General features: G+C 33.3%; 1 protein-coding gene across 1 annotated transcript; it reads right to left on the reverse strand.

The window, feature by feature from the left end:
• Positions 1-4,452: 4,452 nt before the first annotated feature.
• On the reverse strand, positions 4,453-5,337 carry LOC127137955 (uncharacterized). Its single transcript, XM_051064360.1, has one exon. It carries the CDS (start codon positions 5,335-5,337, stop codon positions 4,453-4,455), a length of 885 nt encoding a protein of 294 aa, XP_050920317.1.
• Between the last annotated feature and the right edge of the window lie 12,990 nt (positions 5,338-18,327).

The raw sequence follows: 18,327 nt of genomic DNA on the forward strand, positions 1-18,327 counted from the left end.
ATGTTCCAGTTCTAAAGGTAAATGACAAGTCTTGCCATAAACTAACTAATAAAGAGACATACCTATGGGTGTTTTGAACGCAATTCTTCCAACAATGCATCATCCAACTTTGTTGGCCAATCCTTCCTGGAGGCACTTACAGTCTTTTCTAAGATTTGATGGATTTGTCTATTTGAAACTTCTACCTACCCATTTGTTTGAGGATGGTATGGGGTGGAAATTTTGTGTTTTACATTATACTTTCTCAGCAAGTTTTCCATAAGGCGATTTAGGAAATGTGTACCTTCATCACTTATTAGTGCTCTTGGAACTTCAAACCGTGCAAAGATATTTGTTCTCAAGAACCTCATAACCACTTTAGCATTATTTGTGGGTAATGCTACCGCTTCTTCCCACTTAGACACATAATCGACAGCCACCAAACTGTAATTCTTGCCAAAGGATGGTGGGAACGTTCCCATAAAGTCTATTCCCCATACATCAAACAATTCCACCTTTAACATAGCATTTTGGGGCATTTGGTTCCTCTTTGAGATGTTACCTATTCTCTGACACCTATCACATTCTTGTACAATGAAATGAGCATCTTTAAACAAAGTAGGCTAATATAACCCAGATTGGAGAACTTTGGCTACTGTTTTATCCCCACTAAAGTGTCCTTCATATTTTGAATTGTGACAGGCTTTGAGAATTTCCCTCTGCTCTCCTTCTGGAACACATCTTCGGATCAAACCATCTATCCCCTTTTTATACAGGAATGAAATATCCCACAGATACAAATTGCAATCATGTAAGAACTTCTTTTTGTTATAGTCAAAATCATCAGGTATTACTCCACCTACCAAATAGTTTGCATAATCTTCAAAACATGGAACACCATTAATGGAAAAGATGTGCTCATCAGCAAAGGGATCATGAATAGGGTGAGTCTCTTCTGTTTCCTCAATCGGGGATATGTGGAACAAGTGATCAGCAACGATGTTCTTGCATCCCTTTTTGTCCCGAATTTCAAGATCAAATTCTTGAAGAAGTAGTATCCATCTCAAGAGTCTTGGCTTTGATTCCTGCTTAGCAAACAAATACTTCAAAGCAGTATGGTCAGTATAAATGATCACTTTTGACCCTAGTAAATAAGACACGAATTTGTCAAAAGTATAAACAACTGTTAATAACTCTTTTTCGGTAGTTGCATAATTCATCTGACCAAGATTCAGAACATGACTAGCATAATATATCACATGCAAAAGTTTTTTTCTTATTTGTCCTAACACAACCCATACTACAATGTCACTTGCATCACACATGATCTTAAAAGGGAGAGACCAATCTCAGGCTATCATTATTGGTGCAGAAACTAACTTACTCTTTAAAGTCTCAATTGCTACCTTACACTCTTTGTCGAAAATGAAAGGCTTATATTTCACAAGCAAATTAGTCAGTGGCTTGGCAATATTTGAAAAATCTCTGATAAATGATAACGTGAAAATACATCATATATTTGTTGTGATTTACACTCAAAGAACGTACCACTTTAGTTCATATTCCAATTATTCCGCAAGTATTCCAGTTATTTTTGCAGGTATTTCAATCTCCATGCATAAATGAGCAAAATGTAGAAAAGGAAGAAAAAGAAGAAGAAACAGATGAGAAAGCAGCAGAAAAACTAGAACACAAAAATTGCTGATGTGACGACCGTCACAAGGTGTATGACGACCGGCATGCCCAGCCTGTGACGACCGTCACAGGCCCATGACGAGCGTCACACGGCCAGAATTCACACCTTGAAGCAGTCAACAGAAGCGTGCAAAACGTGCCTATATTCTCGTAACAGAACTACTTTCTCGTGGATTTCTCAATCAATCGAGTCATTCCTTGTTTTCCTCAACTGCCATGACCTACCAAGAGATATAAAAAGGACAGAAGTTGGAAAAAAGAAAAAGGGTCTACTCTCCCTCTGCAATTTATTTTCTTCAGCATTTTAGCTTTTTAGTGTTATTTTCCTTCAGCAACATTTGTTTTCCCTTTCCGAAAGTCAGTTACCATTCCGTTTAGAATTTCCGTTTTCCCCTTTCCTTTCCGTTTTTCAGTTGGCCAAAGTAGTAGTTTCCTACACTGGGGAATTACTACACTTTATTTAATTTAGTAAGCAATTTTGTCAAAGAAGTAGAATCCTACCGACCTGTGGAGGACTGCTTAAGTACTCCAAGATTCGACGTACTCTGTTAATCCAATTTCCAGGTTTTTATTCAATTATTATTATTATTGCTCTGTTATTATAATTATGTTTGCCACATTATTAATCTGTTTATGCTCGTCTATGTTTGCGCTATTTAACATGTCCGGCTAAATTACCGGTATCGGTATGTAACAATTTAATTAGACGGGATTTAATAATAATCGGTGAAGACTCCTTTTCTCAAATAATCTTTTCGACTGTGGTTTTTAATTTAAATTTAATTAACTGTGTCACAAAAGTGAGAAGCTATTTAATATGATTTTGCCACGAGAGTGGGAAATTAATTAAGGTGAGAACCATCAATCGCGAGAGCGTGAGGCTTGAACTGGATAGTAAAAACTAGGCATTGATTTTAAAAACAGCGAGAGCACTTTAAAAGCAATTAGAAGTTATCTATTTTCAAAAAGTATTTTTAACTTCAAATGGGACAGCGAGAGCGTACATTCTGACTTAAAGGTATAAGTCGAATCAACAATCACGAGAATGTGAGATAAAGATTTTTAAATAAGTATTTTCTACTGAAAGATATTTGGTATTAAAATTATACACCGGTGACTTATCGAATCCCTTACGATTAATGCGTTGCATACTGATTCCTCCTATTAATACTTTCTTAAAACTTAACTTCCCTTAGATTTAATTTTCTGCAACCAAACTTCTAAAAATCATTCCCTTAGCTAAACATAGTAACATCAGTAGCATTAGTTTGACCATCGGTCCATGTGTGTTTGATATCTTTTAAAACTAAAACGACTGGACTGTGCACTTGCAGTCAAGTACCCGATTGACTATATTCTATATACAGTCACGACACGTATCAATAAACCTGCGATAAAAACCTACATGTCCTAAGAAATTCCTTATCCCCTTCTCATTCACAGGGGAAGGGAGATTGGCAATGACCTCTACTTTTTCCTTGTCAAATTTTATTCCATTGTGGGAAATTTTATGACCTAGCATTATACCTTCTTGTACCATAAAATGGAATTTTTCCCAATTCATAATCATGTTAGTTTTCTGGAACATTTCTAAAACAAGAGACAAGTTAGTTGAATAGTTATCAAAAGAAGAATCAAAAACAGAAAAATCATCCACAAACACCTTCATGTGTTTTTCAAGCATGTCAGCGAATATAGATATCATACACCTCTGAAAAGTAGCAAGGGAGTTTCACAACCCAAATGGCATCCTTCTATAAGCAAAAAATACCATAAGGACAAGTGAATGTTGTATTCTCTTAATTCTTGGGGGCAACAGTAATCTGATTGTACCCCGAGTATCCACCCGGGAAGCAAGAGTACTCATGACATGCTAGCCTCTCTAACATCAGATCAATAAAAGGAAGAGGAAAATGATCTTTCTTTGTTGCAGTGTTGTGCCTTCTGTAACCAGTACTCACTCTCCATCCAGTTATTGTGTAAGTTGGAATTAATTCATTTTTCTCATTCAGTATCATCGTTTTTCCTCCCTTTTTTGGAATCGCGTGTACGAGGCTCACCCACAACTATCAGATACCGGGTAAATCAAACATGCATCCAACAACTTCACCGCTTCCTTTCTCACCACCTCTTTCATTGTTGGGTTTAGTCTTCTTTGGGGTTGTACCACTAATTTGTGATCGTCCTTAATCAGTATCTTGTGCATGTATACTATGGGGCTAATCCCTTTCAAGTCTCCAATGGTCCATCCCATGGCACTTTTGTATTTCTTCAGTACCTGCACCCATTTCTCCTCCTCTTTTTCTTGTAACCCGTAACTTATTATTTCTGAATAATTCTTCTCAGAGTCCAGAAAAACATATTTTAGATTATCAAGTAACTGCTTCAATTATGTACTTGTTTTAGACTCCTTTTTGCTCTCAGCTTCCAAAGGAACTCTTAAATCCTCCCACCGGTGTGGTTTAGATCTTATCCCTTGAGGTTGTGCTTCCAATATGGCTAACACTTATTTCTCTTTTTCATCCTCATTTTCCTCTATTTCCTGGGCTGACAAGCTAAGAACCCTTTCCAAAGGTAATGAAGGGATTTGGCTTTTAGCAGGCTACACTACCACTGTGTCTAACATTTCAATTGAATTACTTGTCCCCTCATCATCTTTGTACTTCATAGAATTCCTAACACCAATTTTTAGCTCTTCATCATAAACCTTGAGGGTCATGGTTCCCTCCTCAATGCCTATCATGCATCTCCCTATTTCTAGGAATGGTCTTCCCAAAATCAGGGGATCTCTTCATCTTCGGGCATCTCAAGAATAACAAAGTCAATAAGAAACACAAACTTATCAATTTTTACCATAACATCTTCTACTATTCCATAAGGTCTTTTTACTGAGTAATCAGTAAACTGAAGTGAAATCCTGGTATCCTGAACTGTACCTATTCCCAACTTTTTATAGTTGGACAAAGGCATAAGACTCACACTTGCTCCCAAATTAATAAGTGCCTTCTTGAATTTTATATCTCCAATTTTGCATGGAATGGTGAGATAGCCCCTATCTTTCTTTTTTACTGGAATCTTCATACCCTTCAAAATAGCACTGCAAGTTTCAGTAAGAAGTATAGGTTCAGTGTCCATGGTGCGTTTCTTGGAGATGATATCTTTCATGAATTTAGAATAAATAGGCATTTGCTCAAGTGCCTCAGAGAATGGAATATTTATTTCAACCTTCTTAAACATCTCTAAGAACTTCTCAAAAAAATTCTTGTGATGATCCTTTTTCTTCTTTCTTGAAGGATATGGGAGTTTGATGGTTGGCTTTGGGTCTATTGGTTTTTCTTTCTCCACCACCTTTTGTGTGACTTCTTCTTCATCAATTTTTTGGTTCTCTTTAATTTCTAAGTCCACTTCCAACAAATGGTTTTCTTCACCATATTTGTCTCCAAGGCTCTCAGTTGACTTACCACTTCTAAGTACCACAACACTCACATTATTGTGTTCTCTTGGATTAGTCATTGTTTCACTGGGAAGAGATCTTTGTGCTTGAGTACCTACAATTTGTTGTTTTATATGATCCATCTGAACTTCTAAATCTTTTATAAAAGTTGCAGTGTTCTTTTGATTGTTTCTTGTCTCTTCTTGAAAATGGGAATTTTTAGTTTCCATCTTTTCAATAGCTATTTCCCAATCTTCCTTCTTAGGATTTTGTTGCTGATATTGTTGTTGGAACTGATTCTGATAATTTTACGGAGGTCGAAACTGTTGTTGGTTCTGATACTGAATAGGGCCATGTTTCTGAACATTCCTTTGCTGATCTTTCCAGGAGAAGTTTGGATGATTCTTCCATCCTGGATTGTAAGTATTAGAATATGGGTTCTTCTGCTTCAGAAAAGCAACCTCTTCAATTTGTTGCACAATTGCAACACAATGCATGGCATAATGAGGTCCACCACAAATTTCACAACTCACCACTTGAACTAGTTGAACTTGAGCTACTTGTTGAGAACCTATATTCATTGCCTTGAGTCTTTTTTTCAACTTCTGCAACAACTTGGTCTTCCATCTTTATACTCTGAGCAACTAGTTTCAAATTAATCTTTCCCTCTGGTTTTCTGATACTCCTATCATACAACTCTAAGTGTTCATTTACAGCAACGGCTTAAATAATCTTCTTGATACTAGTGGTTGTTGTAAAATTAGATGAGCCGCCAACAGTTATATCAATCATTTGTTTAATCTTCAATCTCAGGCCATTAACAAACATTTGCATCTATTAAATCTAATCCAAGTTGTGAGTAGGACAAACAACCAGTAATCTGTTAAATCCCTTGTAAGCATCACCTAATGATTCTTCTTCCTTCTGTTTAAAATTCATTATATCATATCTTTTCCTGAGAAACACAAAAGCAGGAAAATACTCATTAAAAAAAGTTTTTTCCATCTCTTCCCAACTAGTGATACTTCTAACAGGTAGCGAATAAAACCATTCTTCGATTTCTTCAGCTAAAGTGAACAAAAATATTCTCAACTTTTTGGCTTCTTAAGAATTCCCATCTATATTCAAAGTAGTATTCATAGTAAGAAACCTTTGCAAATGTTTATTTGAATCTTCATTTATCTTTCCTGTGGAAGGTCTCTTCTCAAGTTGTCGGATGGTAGTTGAGTGTAACTGAAAATTTTCCATATTTGCTAGTTAGTTCACTATAGTTAGACGACCACCTAGGGCATTAGCTCTACCATAACCCCCAAGAAGTTTTTCTTCAGTAGCTTCATCCATAACTGGCTCTTCTGCTTCTCTATATGAATCTGTATCTGATTCAACCAAGTCGTCTACCTCTTTATCAGCCAGCCTTGCTTGTCTGGTTTGTCTAAGTTGAGCATGCGAAGATCTTTCTAGTTTTGTGTCAAAAGGAAAATCATATGAGGGCTTTCCTCGCATACAAATTTTACACAAATATTAGCAGTAACCAAATAATAATAATAATAATAATAATAATAGAAATAAAATAAAACTGAAATAAAATCTTAGTTACAGAGACACAAAATTTTAACTAAAAATAAAATTATAAACTCTATAATCTTTGGCAGTTCCCGGCAACAGCGCCAAAAACTAGATTGGTAAATTAACAAGTGTACTAGTCTGTAAATGTAATAATAAAGGGAAATCCCAAGTATCAATCTCAAGGACTTCTTGACGATAAAGAGTTTGGGTTTTAACTTAATTAAACAAAAGACTTGGGGTTTTGAATTGTTGTTTGAATAATAGAAAATAGAATGCCTAAGAAAGTAAAGAAAACAATTGAACTGTTTAAAAGTATTATGAGTGAACATGCTAGGGAAGGTGTATGATGGATTCATCAACAACAATAAATTAACCTTTCAACAACTTAATTCAGTAACATTGACTACCGGTTCTTAAACGTGTTTACTCATAAGTCCTTATATCCATAGTGAATTACAGACAAAATTAAGCATTTTTTTAATCAAGAATATTCCAGTTTCCATACGGTATCCCTAGGCCTGGGTGATATCTATTATGGATTATTCACAACTAAACATTAACAATGGCGGTCAAGCCTAAATATTAACCACAGATTAAACTCAATTTTTCTGAAAGAGAAAGCATTAAGCATGAATTATAAAAATTCAAACATAAAAAAAATCAAAGTCATTACAAGGTATAACTTTAGAATTGTATCATAAATCTAAATCAAGGACACCCCCTAGCATTGTGGGGTTTAGCTACTCATAACAATAACGAAAAATATGACAGAAAATGTAGACATTACAATTTAATGAAAGAAAAGAGGTCTTCAATCATAGAAGTTCATGAAAATCTTGATCCACCACGAATTCTTCAGTGTTCCAGCCTTCAAAACACGTTCTCTGTACTCAAAAATCGTCTCACCCTCGAAAATTAATGTTTTTTTGGCTAAATAGGCAAATTTTGGGCTTTTTCAGATCTGGGGCATGCCATACACGTATGGCCTCCAATCATACGTGTATGTACATTTTTACACTAACCCATACGTGAATGGTCCAAGGTAGGGTGTATGGCCCAACTAGAGCCATACGCGTAAGACTTTTGGTTGCGCAATGGGGGTTGACTGGCTGGACTCATACACGCATGGGCCTTTCCATATGCGTATGAGAAAATACTGAAATTTTACCTCCCTCCTACTGTTACGCATATGGTGGAAGGTGAGACAGAGTAGCCATACACATATGAGAGGCCTCATACGTGTATGAGCAGGAATGTGATTTTTCCTCTTTTTTCTCCTGCTCATGCATTGCCATCTGATTTCTTCTCTGCTCTAGCTCCTATTTACTCGTAAGCTCTGTAAATACATAAAGCACTACCTCAATCGCGTAAAATATCTCAGAATGACTAAAACCTTAGCATATCAAGTTTCTCTAAAAATTTACCAATAATAAGTTCAAATGACTGCCCAAATTCACAGCAATTCACATACTTTTGGAATTCAAATGACATTAAAAACTAAAACAATTGGTGGTTGATCACAATAATTTAGAATTACAATCGTAATTTGAAACTATGAGGGGTCGTGATTCTCAATATTCTTGGCTCGTTTTTGTTGAACCTTGATTTGTAGGTTATTGATCTAGGAAGATCCATTGAAGAAAAATATGTTTTTTGATAATGACAACTATCTTTTAATGACAACTAGTTTTTGATAACATCGACCAAAGTCAAGTATAAAATGGTTAAAGATGCAACCATATCATTAGGGTTTGATGAACATGATTATATGATGATGGCACCTAAATGGAATAAATCTCAAGCTTCATCTCAAAGTAAAACTCAATCAATATTCTACAAGAATGAATTATCTGATAAGACTTGGATCATGTGAAAGCTCGCCCTATAACACCTGAGTGAATAACATTGTAAAAGCATAAGGGCTTTACTATAAAGTTGTACAACTAATTACACACGCACTAAAACAACTTTTTAAACCTCTTTTTCTCAAGAAAATATTTCTAAAACTGTCTTGAAGTCATGCCAGGTGATTTGAGAACTGTCATAAAGTTTCTGAGAAATTTGTTATTCTTGCCAATCAATTTCGACTTCTTCTAATTGATTGGGAAAACTCAAAAATATGCCCTAAACAGTTAGAATAACATTTTAATGAGTGGAAACAACTTTGTATCTTTTCTTTGCTTTTAAAATAAGTCAAATGATTACTTTTATCCATTTAGGGATTATTTATTTGGGTTCGAGGCTAAACCCGTGAAAAGCTTTGGTTTGGTGATTAGGTAATCAAGTCTCCATTTAGGTTCAAGCTCATTCGGATATTAAAAGCTTATTTTGGTTTCAGATTATCCTGGTGTTAAAATATCAAAGTTTCTTGGTTTGCTCGGTATAAAACCAAGGTTCGGTTCAAGCTCATCCTGATATTAAAATCTTACTTTGGTTCGAGATTAGACAGATGGTAAAATATCACAGGATCTTGGTTAGCTCGGTGTTAAACCAAGATTCGGTTCGTGAATTCAACTCGGTGGTAAAAGCTCTCCCATGTTCAAGAATAGCCCGTATAAAATCTTTCTTTGAATCTTGAAGACTAATCGCTCCAATTTTATTATGGAAAGGGATACTAATTACACCAATTCATCATTTGGAAGGAAGATTCGTTGTTTCTCTCTATGTTTGTTGTTTGGATGGAAGTTAGCCATAAAGTTTATTTTCCTTGTATAAGGGATTTCGAGAGTTCAACCTACTAAAATATCTTAAGATTATCTGATACTCTCAAAATCAAATCTTGGGGAGAGGATTGTGTCTTTTTTTTCTCTTGGCCAAACCTCTATAACTTCTGGGGGGGTTTCTCTCTTCTCTTATATTTACTTTCAAAATTTTATTTTCCACTGCTTATTTCTAAAAATATATAAATTGTTTTCAAACTCTAATAATGATCTGAAATGTTTTTCAAACTTATGGTTTTTTGAAACACAAAATTCACACCCCACGCCCCCTTCCCCTCTTGTGAGTGGAGTCACATGTCCAACAATTTTTCCATTCTACATCCCTGAGAATTACGATTGCAATGTGATACTATGAGTGGGTCATAATTCTAATGGACTTTTGCCCATTTTTCTTCATTTTCTCTTGCTTTCTTCAGGGATTTTCATACTTGATCTTGATCACTTGAATATAGGCTATAAAAAATAGAGATAAAAGCAAATGAAAATAAGTATGACAATAAGCTTAAAGGAGAGATAAAACTCAGACTCGTCAATAATCAACAATGTCAAGTTCACTTCTAACTCAATAGCCTTAGTCACCAAACATGTTAATATAAAATAATTGTTTCTTAAGTTTGGTAAATACCTCATGTTGCATAAAGGACTTGCACTTGTCAATCATCTTGAGTTGAAATATTTCAATATCATGAACCTTTCAAGTTTTATTGTTACTGAATCGAACAAACCCATCTTATTTTTTCTCCAAAGTCTCAATTATCCCTTCCTTTTAGTTTCCACTACTCCTAATCTCCAATCTTGAAACATTCAAGTCTTATCAATTATCATCACCATCAACTCTTTTATCTTAGTGTATGCATTAGTTCTTAAAGCCAATTCCCCTAAGGTGATAGTGGCTTCCTTACAATAAATAAGGAAATACTTTAAATCCTCAAAATATCTAGGTAATGATCTCAACAAGATCAGCGCTTTGTATGCATCATCAAGTTTCACCTCAATATTTTTCAAGTCATCAATAATTTTGTGAAATTATGTCAATTGATCCATAATGGATATTTACCCACCGTCTGAAATGACTAGTGTTTTTGTTTCAAACATAACCTATGAGCCAATGAATTGGTCGTATATAACGATTCAAGTTTGTCCCATATTTCATCCTTAGCCTTCTCCCTTGTGACTTTCCTCAAAAATTTATCTCTTAGACACAAGAAAATTAGACTCTTAATCTTATCCATCATCTTGGTCTTATCAGCTTATGTTAGGCTTACCACCATAAATTACTCACCTTTTAATGCTTCTACATAGTTTTCTTGAATTTAGTCTAATTTCATATTTACATTTCACAATTCAAAATCGTTGCCCCTAAAAAACTTCTCGATATCTCACTTAGATCTATTTTACTCAATTTCAAGTTTAGAGAATTTGACCCACTATGAGCATCATTAGTTATGAAATGAAGGATTCAAAAACAACAAGAACAAAGATGTGAGAAAAATAACAAAAGCAATCATACAAAAAAATCTCAAGGAATATTAATCTACCAACTGATGTGAAAGAAGAAACATAATGACAATAACAAGATAAAATATAAGAATCAACACATATAAAACTATTTAACAAATTTAATTTAATATGGTCAACCCTGTGATATATGAGAGAGAGAGAGAGAGAGAATTTATCTTATCTACTAGCAACCAAAAGTCTTCAACAAGAAATTACAAATGAAAAATAATAAAACAACTCTCCAAATTCATATTAAAATATCTTATTTTCTACTCATTCATGACCCAAATATATCATCCCTTTATTACATGAATCACATCATTCTAATGTGTTAAAAGTGTTTGTCAACCCTTAGATAACATCCAAAGATTATCAAACGCTTAAAACAATGATTCCTATAAAAAATAATATTTTCCCTCTTTAATCTTATCTCTTTAAAAAACTTTCTCCCTTTGAAAATGTATGAAAAATATGTCACATGTTTCTGCCAAACGCCTCACCTTTGAGGCAGAACCGGAGTCCTGCACAAATCTTCTCCCAAAAATTTGTGTTTCCTCCAAAACGTCACGTGTTTGAGATGATAAAATTGAGAAAAAACTTTGAGTTTTTAAGATTTATTGAGAAATACTATAATATCTTACACTATATACAAAATGAGTGTCAAACTATTGTTGACACTTTTCTCTTTAGTTTAAATCTCATATGCACAAAGCATCGAGAAAAAAAATAGAGGTAATGTTGTTTTTATAATTTCAAAAAAAAAATTGAAAACATATTTATCTCATAGAAGAAATCATCGATTGGGTTGCATACTATGTCACACTCTTTAAGACGTTTTGAAACAATGTTCAAAATTGTGCAAGCATACTATCACCACAAAGTCTCAAGTATAAAACATCAAACGACATAGTATCTTATTAAACTCTAGGTGACGTTCTGGAATACACCCTAAAATAATGTTAGTTTGACAATCCTAAGATTTTTTTAGAGGAGGAGAAATTGGAATAATCTCTTAAGAGAATTCAAGAAATACTCAGAAAATTATATGAGCCGAAAGAAAGAGGGAAAAGATGAAGACATTTTTATTACTCGAGAACGTATAAAGAAGATAGTGAGGAATGAAAAACTAAAAAGTGTGTTTGGATGAAGCATTTAAATAAGGGAAAGTAATTTTTTTTAGGGAATTTAAAAAGACTTGACCAAAATCTATTGTTTGAATAAAAAATATGGAGAATTTTTAAAATGATATAAATTTATCAAGTATTTGATTCAAGTAAAAATTAAGAAAATTCAAATGACACCAAAAAGTAAAGAATTTGAAATTACTTCTTCATTCCATATAATACGAATGCTAAATTGTTTATTATTGATTTTTAAAATTTTGCAAGTTGATCCTCATATTTTATAAAAAAATCAAATTTACCCCCCAAAGTTCTCAAAAAATTGCAAATAAATCCTAATAATTTTTCAATTTTACAAATTAGTTCCTTCAAATTTTCAAAAAAAAAAATTCAAATTGGTCCCTATTTTTCATATTTTAAATTTGGTCCAAAAGTTTTAAATGTTACGTAAATGACCCTAAAAATTTAACAATAAATCATTTTAATACTCCATTCCAACAAAAGAATTTAAAATTTTGTGAATTTTAATTGAATAACTTGAATTACTTATAATTTTGAATTCCTTATAAAGTTACAATTACTTCATCCAAACACGTTCAAAGTGTTTTTGGTGTGGTTCGGAAAGAAACATGAGCACTCCTAATATAATGTTGGAAACTACTCAGGGAGTGTAAACTAAGGAATGTGGGAAGCTGAATCATGGGCACTCCTTATATAATGTTTGAAACTAACCAGGGTGTGTAAACTAGGAAGTATGGGTCTTAGAATTTTTTTTAATTCACACACAAACAAACATTATGTTCCAACAGTATGGGACTTTAGGATTTTTTTAAAAACTCATCCCTGTATTAGAAATTTAACACTTCCTTCGAAAAAGTTTCGAATATTAATGATTGTCATTAATTGTTTGATCAATCCCCCATTTGAATTTTAAAAAATATTATAGGATTATCTTCAAACGCTTATATAAAGTGATACATCAACAAAGATGTCAGCAGACTTGAACCTCGCCATAGCGAGTAAGATTCATATTTAAAAAAACTGGTCTTGATCTTAAAATATCTCTCTGACATTACACCCACATAAAAAAATTCTTTAGGTGTGTCCTTAAAAAAAATCTAGTGTTATTATGGTCACACGCGTTTATCTCATATTAGGGAGCGCTCTAGAAATGTATGCTTGAGATTTTATATGAAGCGACCCCACTTCCATATTCACAAGGGTGAGTCTATGAAGAGTACTCATATAACTAAGTACTCACTTTATATAGAGTATATATTTCATTAAGAGTTGTTATCACCTTAACCCCTAATCGCTTTAGGAATCATGCTCTATCGCATCTCCATTATCATATCACTCCATAACTTGTCATTATCCATTGAACATAATACTTGGGATCTTCGTTCTTTTAGGTTAGGTTACCATTATGGGTGATTTATTGATATATTGGAAATAGTCTCATCCTTTTGGATGTATTTTGTACTTTCTTCATTGTCAATCCTTTCGTCATAGGGTTAGCTAAGTTTTCATCAATCCATACATTATCCATCCTAAGAGCTTCCTTAAAGAGGAATTACCAAACACTATTATGGTTATGAAGGATTTTTCGTCTCAAATTGTTATAGTAACATTTCTCAATTTTTTTCATTATTCGCGGTACTATCACAATGGATCAAGATAACAGACATCAATTTTTCTCATATGGTAATCTCTACTAGTAAACATCTCAACCATATTTATTTTTCACTAGAACTTGCAAGAGCTATAATATTTTATTACACAGTGGATTACGTGAGTATTGTTTATTTCTTATATTTCTAAGAGGTTGGTCCTTCAACTATTCTAAATATGTAACTGATAGTCACTTTGGAGTCTTCTAACAAGGTGTTCCAATTAGCATCGATGTACCCCTAAAGAACAGTATAAAACTTTTGATGGTTTAATATGAGGTTCATGGTCCTTTTAAGTAACCTTTTAACCTTTTTCAATATAGGGTAAATTCTCCATATTAGGTATAGTGGTAAACTTGCACAATAATCCTATGACACATGCAATGTCGAGTCTCATACAATTAGTGGCATACCTGAGGTTGTCAGTGATGCTTGCATATTCATATAATCTTACGTTATCTCTAGTGTTTTTTAAGAGTTTAATACTTGGACCATATGGAGTGCATGCAGGTTTACAATAAAAATATTTATATTTCTTAAGATCTTCTCGACATAGTAAGACTGATCCAAAGAAATTCCAATATTTGACCTTGTAATTTTAATACCAAGGACTACTCTCGCTTCTCTGAGGTCTTTCATATCAAAAAAATTACACAACAGCAATTTCACATTAGTAACGACATGAATGTTTGAACCAAATATAAGCAAATCTTCGTCTACATGAGGAGGTATGGTAGTGAAAAATCCACTTTTATACTTGTAGTAAATACATTTGTCACTTTCATTCACTTTGGACTCATTCGAGATAATTATATTTTCAAAATTTTCAAGCCATTGTTGATGAGATTATTTTAGACCATATCGAGACTTTACAAACCTTATTCTTTTGTGTGTAAATCAAAAATCCTTTAGATTGTTCGTATAGATTTCTTCTTCCAAATCACCATTTAAGAAAATAGTTTTAATGTCCATTTGGTGTATCCCTAAGTTATAAATTATTGAATGAGTACCTTAATGAATGTTATTCTAATAACAAGTGAAACAGTATCAAAGAAATCTACATTCTCTCGTTATCCAAAACCTTTAGCTACAAGTCAAGCATTGTACTTCTCAAAGGTTCCATTGGATTTTAGTTTCAGTTCTATTTTGGAACCAGAAATAGAGAGAGATGCGGAAGTTGCGACAGAGTAGAGCTTTCTATGCATCGGAGAAGGGAGTGTACCTGTAAGGTTAGCACTCAGACACTCAAATCAGTATATGAAAAAGTAGATAGTATTCAAATTGTGTTTGAAAATTCTTACCTAATTTGGCATCATTCCCTATATAGGGGAGAGAAATAACAAATTCGTTATCTTTCAAGTGTGAAATGTGGAGGAGCCTTGGATGTGCATGAGGTGTAAATCTCATGTAGCAAGGTATAGGATAGTCCCATGCTAAGGAAAAGATTCTTGAAATATAATTGTGTAGTCGGTCAAGAGGCTTTGACCCATAATGGGTTATCTCCAGGTGGTCGGTCCAAGACAAATATGGATGACCCAAAACATTTTATTTTCAAAATCCATTTATAATCTATAGGTTTGAATCTAGGGTCCAAGTCTTGTTATATTCTAGAGAACCCACCTCGTTGTTAATGGATTTATTCCCTAAGTGAGACTACGATATCGAGTCCATAATTTTTAGAATTTTTTTTTCTCTTGCTTCTATGTGTTTTTGCTTCTTATGGTTTGTTACTTCCATACCTCTTAATCGTAGGAACGTGAGTCGATACGGTACCACCATTATTTCTATTTTAAAAGGAATTTGGTTTCATGAAACTTAACATCGTTTGATTTTATGATAACCTTAGTATTCAGGTCATAAAACCTATATGCGTTTCTATTAATTGCATGATTATAAATATATATCCATAGGCTCTATTGGTGAGCTTGACGTGCTTTGGGTCATGGATTCTGACATAAGCCACATAATCTCATATTCGAAGATAAGACAAGTTAGATTGTATTTTCTTAAGGACGTCATAAGGAGATAAATTTCTCTTAGACTTAGGAACTCTATTAAGCACATAACAATAGTTAATAATACTTCCCATGCCAATAAGATGTCGCACCAGAATTTAACATAATAGCAACAATTAATTCAGTTGATATTCTATTTTTTTATTTTAGAGGAACATGTAGTAGTGGTTTCCTGTATAATTCCATGTAATTTATAAAATTCATTAAGCATGTTAGATTCATACTTTGTGTCTCTATTACTACGAAAAATCTTAATTTCTGTTGAATTAATTTTCTATTTTAGTAATAAAAATCTTAAATATGCCCGGAGATATACAAATGTCAAGAGATATCACTTTTATTTTTCATGAGATATACATAAGTGTGATCATAGAAATCATCAATAAAGGTATTATAACTAAGGGTTTAAATTCTCTAACTATGGATTTATGTGAATTTTTCGCTATTTTAGCTTTACTACAAAAATTTCTTTTTTTCTATTTCGTTTATCTTTAATTTTAGAATTAATCTTAATTTACTCAAGTTTGATATTATTCATTTACTCACATGACAGGGCCTAGAATGCTAAATATAAAAATAACACAACATATAAGTTGAATTTGAAATTTTATTCGTGTCAATATAAAGTTTAAATATGTCATAAGTGGTACATTATTTCCCAACAAAAATACTTGTTTTAGTAATGGTATACAAATCCACCCATATAGCATGAATAAACCCATCCATATTCAAAAGAAATTCAAAAACAATATTCTTCTTAATCTTATGAGTACCCAAAGTATCTTTGAGAATCAAAGTCTTTCCATAGGTGAACTTGATCTATATGTTTCCAATTCCGACAACAATAGTGGAGTGAGCATCTCTAAACAAGACGATCATAACGGACATGTTGGGAGGCACTTGTGTATATCCATTATCCATATGATCCACCTACAAGGTAGATCTCAGTTATCATAGAAATTAATTGCTCTTCTTGAGTTAGGTTATCCGTTGGAGCATTGTTTGGCTTATCATTGCACTTTCATGCCACTTGTCATGGTTTCCAAAAATTGTAGTAAGTGGTTTGTGAGATACCATATGCATTTATTTGATAAAATGGTTGTTGCTTTGGAGATTGACTCGTTGGAGAGTGGTCATTCATGTTACATTTAGTATTGTTATTGATATTTATGTTGTAGTTTTGATGATTCTTGTGTAGCTTATCGGTTGGCTTTCGAGAAGCATGCATGAATTTATTTTTGTTGTTTGAAACAACCAACACTTTTTCTTTATTTTCTAGTTTTTAAGCTTCCTCTTCAATATGGAGGCAGTTTATCAAGCTCTCTACATAAAATTATATAGTCTTGTTCTTAAAATACTTTTGAAATCCTTCTCAAATTTGGACATTTTTCAATGATAATAGCTACTTAAATTTTTTCATCTGAAGTCATACCTTCATTTATGATTTCATGTCCTATCTTATGGACTTCGGAAGATTGGGACTCCGCGGATTTTTCATTAGTCATATGGTACTTCAGATAGAATTTAACATCTTTTTTTGCACTAACTTTCTTAGTGTCATACTTCTTCTTCAGAGCTTATCGGGTGTCTTTGGAAATCTTTCAGGCACTGTAATAATCATATATATCATCAGTAAGACCATTTAGAATATAGATTTTGTATAGGTAGTCATTCTCATAACTTAATAGTGTTTATTTAGCAGTTTTATCATTTTCGACTTTATTAGTTGTTTTATCCATGGGTGGTGTGTCCTTAATCAATGTTGGTGTACAAGATGAAGATGGAATAATAGATAGAAGAGAGAGAATTGAATAACAAACTTCTACTGCTCTCGCAAAGTGGTTACAGTAAAAATAAAATGATTGCTTCTACTAAATGCTACACTTGTTTAAATACAAGTGGGGACAACTAAAAATACTGAATTATCCTTCAACATCATCCCTTAATTCAGATTTAACTAATCAAAACTAATAACACCAATTCCATCTCTCAAGTGGAGAAATTGATCAATCTTGATCACTTTCGTCAAAACATCGGCCAGCTGCTTCTGGGTGCTACAGTGCATAACTTCTAGCACTACATTTTGAACCTAACTTCTCAAAAAGTGATACTTAGTCTAAATATGCTTACTTCTCTCATGCAGCATTGGGTTCTTGACAAGATTAATTACAGACTTGTTATCAATGATCAGCTTCAGAGGCTTGTTTACCTTGATATTCAGATCTTGCAGTAAATTTAGAAGTCAAACAACTTGACATGTAGCCACAACACCTACAATGTATTCAGCTTCATAGCTTGACAAAGAAACAACTGGTTACTTCTCAAAGCACCAAGAAATAATACCTCCCAGATACTTGAACAAATATCTAGAAGTACTTCTTTTATCAACTTTTTCTCTATACCAATCAGAGTCTGAGTAACACATCAACTTTGAAATAGCTTTTTCACCAAAAGGGAACAACACTCCATACTTCATAGTCCCTTTAATATACCTCAGAATCCTAACAATAACTTGATAGTGAGACCACTTCGGTTTACTCGTGAACCTACTAACCATTCCAACTGCATAGCAAATATCAGGTCTAGTATTACACAAATACCTCAGAGAGCCAATCAACTGCTTGAAAG

The sequence above is a fragment of the Lathyrus oleraceus genome, chromosome 4 (genome assembly GCF_024323335.1).
Source record: "Lathyrus oleraceus cultivar Zhongwan6 chromosome 4, CAAS_Psat_ZW6_1.0, whole genome shotgun sequence".
In the NCBI taxonomy this organism is placed as follows: Eukaryota; Viridiplantae; Streptophyta; class Magnoliopsida; order Fabales; family Fabaceae; genus Lathyrus; species Lathyrus oleraceus.

Coding starts and splice junctions, on each gene's coding strand:
- LOC127137955 (XM_051064360.1), bottom strand. CDS start 5,337: ATGGAAACTAAAAATTCCCATTTTCAAGAAGAGACAAGAAACAATCAA.